This window comes from Lagopus muta, chromosome 1, assembly GCF_023343835.1.
Source record: "Lagopus muta isolate bLagMut1 chromosome 1, bLagMut1 primary, whole genome shotgun sequence".
Lineage (NCBI taxonomy): Eukaryota > Metazoa > Chordata > Aves > Galliformes > Phasianidae > Lagopus > Lagopus muta.
In genome coordinates this window covers 52,803,802-52,811,460 of record NC_064433.1, presented here as the reverse complement: position 1 = coordinate 52,811,460, position 7,659 = coordinate 52,803,802, and the positions used below count along the sequence as shown (strand labels likewise).

General features: G+C 47.2%; 1 protein-coding gene across 1 annotated transcript in view; it reads left to right on the top strand.

Moving 5' to 3' along the window:
* Window positions 1-467: 467 nt before the first annotated feature.
* CRY1 (cryptochrome circadian regulator 1) overlaps window positions 468-7,659 on the top strand; it is a 34,928-nt gene continuing 27,736 nt past the window's right edge. Inside the window, exon 1 of the mRNA XM_048956813.1 lies at window positions 468-871. Coding sequence (XP_048812770.1) covers window positions 714-871 — 158 coding nt within the window. The 5' untranslated portion in view covers window positions 468-713. The remainder of the gene's footprint in view (window positions 872-7,659) is intronic.

Below are 7,659 nucleotides of genomic sequence, written 5' to 3'. Positions count from 1 at the left end.
GGGTGCCGTGCGGGCTGGGCTGGCTGCGTAGGCATTACATAAGCGGCCCGTCGGTGGAGATGAGGGAGGCGGAGCGGGGATCGGTACTCCGCCTCGGTGCCGCCAGACCCGCAGCGAGACGTGAGGGGTGGGATAGGGGTGAGGGTGAAAGCAGGGGACGCTCGAGGGGAGCAGCGCGGCACCGCGGCGCATGCGTACCGCCTTCAGCGGGAGCGCGCAGAGCGCGATATATAACAGTCGGCGGGCGCGCGCCCAGACGGCCGGCAGCTCCTCCGCGAGGCGCCTAGCGGCCCCGCGCCCCGCCGCCCCCTCGCGCCGCCCAGGTTGGGCGGGAATCCCGCCGCGCTGCGCCACCTCCCGCCGCGGCCGGCAGCGAACACACTTCAGAAACGTGAGGGCCGGCGGTCACGTGGGGGCGGAGGCGGCCAATCGGCGGCGAGGGGCGGGACGGAGCGCCCGGCGGAGCCCCGGCGCAGTCACAGGGCGAGCGGCGAGGTGGCGGCCGTCGGCGGCGCGGCACGAGGAGAGCGCGCGGCTGCTCCCCGTCCCCGAGCCGTCCTCTCCCGCCGAGCCGCGGGGCTCCGCGGGGTGATGCGTCCCCGTCGGGTGGCCACCTCCGCCGGATCCTAGAGCGCTCGCGCCGCTCTGCCCCCCGCACCGCGCGGGGCGGCGGCCGCCCCCTGCTCGCCCGGGCGCCGGGCCATGAGCACGGCATGGGGGTGAACGCCGTGCACTGGTTCCGCAAGGGGCTGCGGCTCCACGACAACCCGGCGCTGCGGGAGTGCATCCGGGGCGCCGACACCGTGCGCTGCGTCTACATCCTGGACCCTTGGTTCGCCGGCTCCTCCAACGTGGGCATCAACCGCTGGCGGTGAGTGCGGGCCGGCCGCGGGCGGGGAGCTCTGGGCGGCCGTGCGGGGAGACTCGGAGCGGGGCGGCCCCGCGTTGCGCGACGCCGCGCGGGGCGAGGGACGCTCCGTGCGCGCCATATAAGGAGCGGGTAACGGCTGCCCCGGTGGGGCGCTCCGGGCGTCGCTCGGCGGCTGCGGCCCCGTGCGCGTGCGGTGACCGCGGGGCTCGGCAACACCCGTCCCGTCGGGAACGCGGCGCGGGGCTGAGCGCTGCCTCGGACCGAGCGGGCGCGGCGTGACGGCACTGCGCCACGTCATGACCGGGGACGGAGTTGGGATGGTTCCGTGCTCGGTTCCGCTTGGTTCTCCTCGAGGATGGTTTCGGACCCCGTGACTTCTCTTGCTTTGGATTCTACTTGTGGTCCGGTCTCTGGTTTTCAGGCGATAGAAATACTAAGGTTTCTTAGGTTAACCTTTCCTGGATGGACACTTCCACTGGCAACAATAAGGCTCATAGCATTCAGTAATAACTTCAGTTATCATTTCTTCCATGTCCGAAGTCCATTACGCATTTCTATCACAGTGGCTTTTTGTTTGTTTTGAAGGGAAGAACTCCTTTCGCATAATGAGCCCTCATGCTCTCAGTGTTGATCGTTATGGACAAAGTATGGTCAGTGCTTAAGTTTTAAGAGAACCCGGGCAATGGGAACAGGCCTGGGTGCTAAGGGAATCACATGTCTTAGGAATACTTCATAGGCTTCTGATGTGTTTTGCAACTGAAATACTACATAACACCAAGCCATTGGGTTGTGTTCTGTGAGCTGTGAATGGTGGATAGGTATGAATCATAGAATGGCCTGGGTTGAAAAGGACCACTGTGATCATCTAGTTTCAACCCCCCTGCTATGTGCAGGGTTGCCAGCCACCAGACCAGGCTGCCCAGAGCCACATCCAGCCTGGCCTTGAATGCCTGCAGGGATGGGGCATCCACAGCCTCCTTGGGCAACCTGTTCCAGTGCTGTCACCACCCTGTGAGTGAAAAACTTCCTCCTAATATCTAACCTAAACCTCCCCTGTCTCAGTTTAAAACCATTCCCCCTTGTCCCATCACTATCCCCCTTGTAAACAGAACATGAGCTTGGATTTTAGCAAAAGGAAGCTCATGTCTGTAGTGCTACAGACCTGGTTCTTCAGTGGCCATTTAATATGAGCTTCAGCTAGTGCCTTCCTTGAGTACCCTTGTGTAAAACACTTCATCTGCTTTGACTAAATTGTTGACTTTTGCAGTTTTTGTTGTTCTAAAAGACAGTCTCTACACTGCCTTTTGTTTTTGAAGAAAATTATCTTTTTCAATTGATGGCTAGGGGGATTGTTTTTCTTTGTTGTTTGGTTTGGTGTTTCTAGAAGAGAGAGATTTTTGTTTTCTTTTTTTGGAGGGGAGCCCTCACCACCACCACTCCTTCTTTCTGTATGAACAGAGGCCTACAGAAGGAGGGTGAGTTCCTCTCTGCTATCCCAAGCACTTTTCAGACAGCCTCTTGGGACTTGTGCAGCTCAGGGCACGTGCTGTACATGGCTTTGACTAGAAGATCCCTCTGCTTTCATAGCCCAGTTTTGTAAGCCCTTCCCCTGCTCCAAGTCTGAAGAAATACATTAATTTTTGTGAAGTAGGTGACTGACAGAGCTTTGTTTGTTAGAATGAACACCATCAAATCATATTTAAACGAACGCTTAGTAGTTTGGAATGGGTCCATTTTAGGTTCCAGTGGTTTTAACGAGCTATTTTTAACTGATGGCAATGCACACTCTCATAGCATGCACACCCGAGACTTATGATGCGATTTTTTTTTGGCTTGCCAGTCTTGTTCTGCACTTGTAATTGATAACCAAACATTTTATCTCCTTGGTCACTGGATGACTGTTGGCAAGATGCTTGCATGTCTGTGCTGTAGGGTGTTGCACTGGTCAAAAATGCATATTGTTCGAGATTAGGAGCAGCAGCCTCTCAGCATTTGGAAGATGAGTCAGATTTAATCTCTTGCAATAGTTTTACCGTGATCTTTCATTGGTTTGGGTAGGTTTACACCAAGAGTTTATGTTATGCTGAGTTAATGGTTCCAGTGACCTGAGCAAAACTCTTGTCTGTTGGAGGTATGACTAACAGTGAACATGAGGAAAATGGTGTAAGAACGCTAGGAAAACAGGGGGTTTATCTTCTGTTGGAAACAATATTGTTACTCTGCAGACTCAACAGTTGTGGCTCATTTTGAAAATGTGTTTTAGATCTTGCAACCTTGAATACATTTCTGATGAACTTTTCTCTTTAAACAGTCATGTAACACTCATGAACTAATATTTTTGTGTAACTGCACTATTGAGCAAGCCTAATTACCAAGCAGTCACATGGCCTTACTGACCTCCTTTCTCCTGGCATGCAGCCTACCTGTTCTAAAATCATGAATGCTATGTAACAGACATGAGGGCCTTCATCAACTTGTTTCATTTTTCTGGTTCTCTTCAGATTCTTATTATTGTTTATTCTCTTGAGCTGTTAAATAAATCATGATGACGTACTTCCATTGAGACATGCTTTTCCTGTGTAATGAGTTCTCCTGTGTCATTCACAGACTAAGTCTTGTGTGAGAGTGGTTACCCAGTATGAGGAAGAAGGCAACGGAGAAATGCTAGGGAAAAAATGCTAAATAGAAAACTGCTCAGATTTTGATAACTGCCCTTAAAGTTTTGGCACCAGACACAAGTGTTCATCTAATTGTGCCTGCAGAATAGGCAGAGAATGTAACTTAAATACTCAAACAAGTAACCATTACCTCTGTAAGAAAAAATGTGCTGGCATGTTCTCACAGACTTTTCTGTATTAAGGAGAATGGAATCTCGTGTGAGCGACATGGTTGAGGGGAGGGTTTCTTTAGCCCTAGTTCTGTACAAAATGGCACCTGATCAAAATATGGAAAAAGAAATGCAAACATTCCATTAGTTGCTGGATAAGGGTTTACTTTGGCTAATTATTGACTGGTTTTAGTTTGGTTTTTTTGAGTCTGCGTGTATGTTTTTGATATGGTAGTGTATTTTACAACATGGATAATGTAATCTTGCCAATCCTTGAGCTTCTCTATTTAATCATTCCTGGAGACAAAAACTTTCTTTTTTAGAAGAAGAGAAATAAGGCGTTTCATATACCTAGTAGTGAGAATACTGATCTGTTCAACATCTCGCTAAGTTTGTTGCTGTTGTGCCAGCTAGACCTGTTGATTTAGGAGAAGGAAGAGGTGTGATCTTTTTTGATGCTTATACCTCGAACTGAAGACCAAGACGAACGTTTGATTTCCAGGACATTCACTGCCATTCATGGAAATCGAAGATTGTTTTGAAAATTTAATACTTGAGCATCTTTTTGAGACATTGATTCACATTTGCTGTGCTTCACATCTGGTTTTGAGAATACGCCCATAGTTTCAGGTCATGAAGGAAGTGGTTTGCCCTCTGGATGCTCCCTAGCAGTTTTAGCAGGTATGCAAACACAAACTCGCTTTCCCACACCGAGCATTTCGCCAAATTTAACAAATAATAATACGTGGTTTTTGCCTATCTGAACAGATAGACAGACAGAGTGCAGTTTAATACTGAAATCATTCAAAATAATTTTATTGACAGTTTTTTTTCCTAACACTCTCGCATAGAATAAACAGGCCTGATTCAATGAATGTCCCTCTATTTTCACGGTCTGACGCTTAGGATTAAAATCTCATTGATTTATGAAATACTGAACGTCCAGGCAGTCATCTAAAGTATATGCATAGATGACAAGACTTGTGGTCCTTCTCATACCAAGGTAGATGTGCATCAGCCTCGGAAGAAATGTTAGTTTATATATATATATATATATATTGTAGATTCTTGGGGTTCCTTTTACATGAGCTGATCTCAGCTGCTCTAGCTCATGTTTACGAGGTCCTCAGGTGAAGCAGGGTTTTCGTGCTCTGTTGCAGACATACCTGTCGTGCCTTTCAACAGGTTGTATCAGTGCCCGTTCAGTGCGTAACTTGCAGAACTTTTGTTCAGCCAGCCCTTTAAATTGAGGGTGATTAACCTGTAGATTTCTAAGTCTGTTATTTCGGAGTAGTGACTTGTTTTTAGAGGTCACTCGCTTAGGTTAGAGTATTATGGTACCTCCTGTTAGATTGGGGAAACACTCTGCATCCTACCTGTAAATTGCCCACCTGCCCTCTTTCCCAGAAGGGCGCATCTACCCTAAAAATGCCCACAGTGCAGCGATTCCCTCCATAGTTTTTAATGTCACATGATTTAGTCCTGCAATTTGCAAAGTACGTCACTGAGCCGTGCTGACGTATGTCCTCGCAGCTTTAATCCCACACTGCTGATGAAAGGGCTGGTTCCACCCTCTGCCAGCGCAGCCCTCTAGTGAACCAGGTTAGCTCATTGGGCTGTCGAGGACAGCTTAATGCCTGCTTTTGGTAGGATTAGATTGTGCCATAACAAGGTGGTGGTAGCCGTGGAGAGGCAGGAGTGGGAGGGACAGCTGCCTTCCTCCCATGGCTTGGTTGGAGATGGAGATGACAGTGTAACTGTAGCCTGTGACGTTTGTGCGTGATAACCACTGGGTGTTTTTCAGAAGGTGATTATTGACTTCTTCTGTGGTGTCTCCATTTGTTGACACCCTTTGAAGTTTTATTGTTGAAAATAAGTACTGGCCTTCTTACTGTGTGAGGAGAAAGCCAATTTATTTTTTTTTTATTGTGCTATCAGAAGGTGAGAAATAACTCTGCTGGCTAAGAAATTACCCTATGCTCGCCTGTTTCTCATGGTGAATAGCTTTGTATCACCAGATTCTGTAACGTAACTGTTATTAAACCAGGAGGCAAGTCTGTGCTGGTTGCTCTAGGGAGAGCGGGTGGTATTTCCTGGGTGGTGATTTTAGGCCAGAATGACTCCAGTCAGCCTTTATACAATGTGCTTGGTGGCTGCAAGAAGGATCTTGCAGGAATCTAATTCCTCAAGTAAAGCAGTTTTGGAGACCTGGTTTTATACTACGGATCAACAGGTTTAAACACTGCAGGAGAAGATCTGAGTAAATTATTCTTGATATGTAATAGGAGCATATGGACTTTGTGACTGAGATCAAGGGAGATGTGCTCTAGAAACAAGTCCATACAATTACTTGTCTTCTTTGGGATTAGAATTTTTTTGTCTTACTGAAGTATCAATAAACTGCATTCTTGACTTGATTAGGGGGAGGTAGTGTGTCTGTAGCTTAGAATCACAGAATCACAAGGTTGGAAAGGACCTGCGAGATCATCTAGTCCAACCATCCTCCCGTTACCACTGCTACCACAAACCAACCCATATCTCATAGCTCCTCGTCCAGGCGCCTCTTTAACACTGCCAGGGTCAGCGACTCCACCACCTCCCTGGGCAGCCATTCCAGTGCCTGACCGCTCTCTGAGAGAAAAAGTTTCTCCTCATGTCCAACCTAAACCTCCTCTGGTACAACTTGCAGCCATTTCCCCGGGTGTAGCGTAGCTTGTGCTGCTATGTCCTCTGGTCATGGAGAGGATGACAAACCACACTGAAGTGCTATCTGTGCAGACAGCTTTTTTATGCAGTCAAGAATACAGATTTGTTTTTAACTGATAAACATGTATCATTATCAATGGTTTCTGCATCAGTTCATGAAGACAAATTTTTACTTTGTCTTAAATTTTCATGTAAGAAAGTATATTTCCCTCCAGCCTGTGAAAAATGTCTTAAATGCTACAAATAGCAGATACTCTTGAAACGTATTTCATTATGCAAATATTGCAGGAGAGCTGTTCACATTGTGCCACCTGAACCGTTTCATTTATGACAGCTAATCTACAGAATGAAAGCCTTATTTTCAAGGAAAGTGGTTCTCTTCCATACCCACTCAGTTCCTGGCAGGCTTTCAGGTCAGTTATATAACGAGAGATGGGAGGAAGGTCAAGCTGCTGGTGTAGTCAGCCGTTTCTTCAATGTAGAAGTGGCACTGAGGTCTGTAATGTATTAATCTGTATAGTGAAAGAAACCCTTCACTTCAGGGCTTCTTGTGATTCTAGTGTTCCCATAGCAGACTCAAAAGGCAGAAGTCAATTAAAGCCTGGATTGGTTGTATAAGCCATGTAGAGTTTGTGGCTTTGTGTTTTATAGGCTTAGTATGTTGCATATTACCTTTTAGCAGATTTGATAGCAGTTCCTGTGGTTACACCTAGAGAGGACTTGATTAGTGTGGTATGAACTGTGGGGTATTTTGGTGAAACACTCTTTAAGTTTTCACAGCTTTAAACGTGGGGCATGGTTAGTTCATGTGCTTCCATGTACTTGTGGCTTTCAGGTTCTTTGCAATCTAGGACAACGGGTGAACTATAATTGCAATGTTCTTCTGACCCCAAAGCCTCCATATATTTTTCAGGTCATCTTTAAGCAGTCACTTCCATTACTTTGGAGTTTAATGTGCATGTGACTGTTGCTTTTCACAGGGAGAAAGGATACTAAAGGATAGTGCAGAAAGGACCGGGGAAAATAGGTCAGTATTGCAGAGTTATGTTTTGAGTGTGTAAATGGAGACAAGTGCAGCAAGAGTCTGTATACTTTTGGAGCAGTTATGAGCACTCTAATTGCTCACAGTTTAAAGAAAATGTTAGCTTTGTAGGTGTTGCTGGGGACAGTAGCAGAGTTACAGTTGATGTAACTTAGTAAAACATGCATATTTTTTTTCTTGAATGGTGAACTGAGATCTATTTTCTTTTTAATT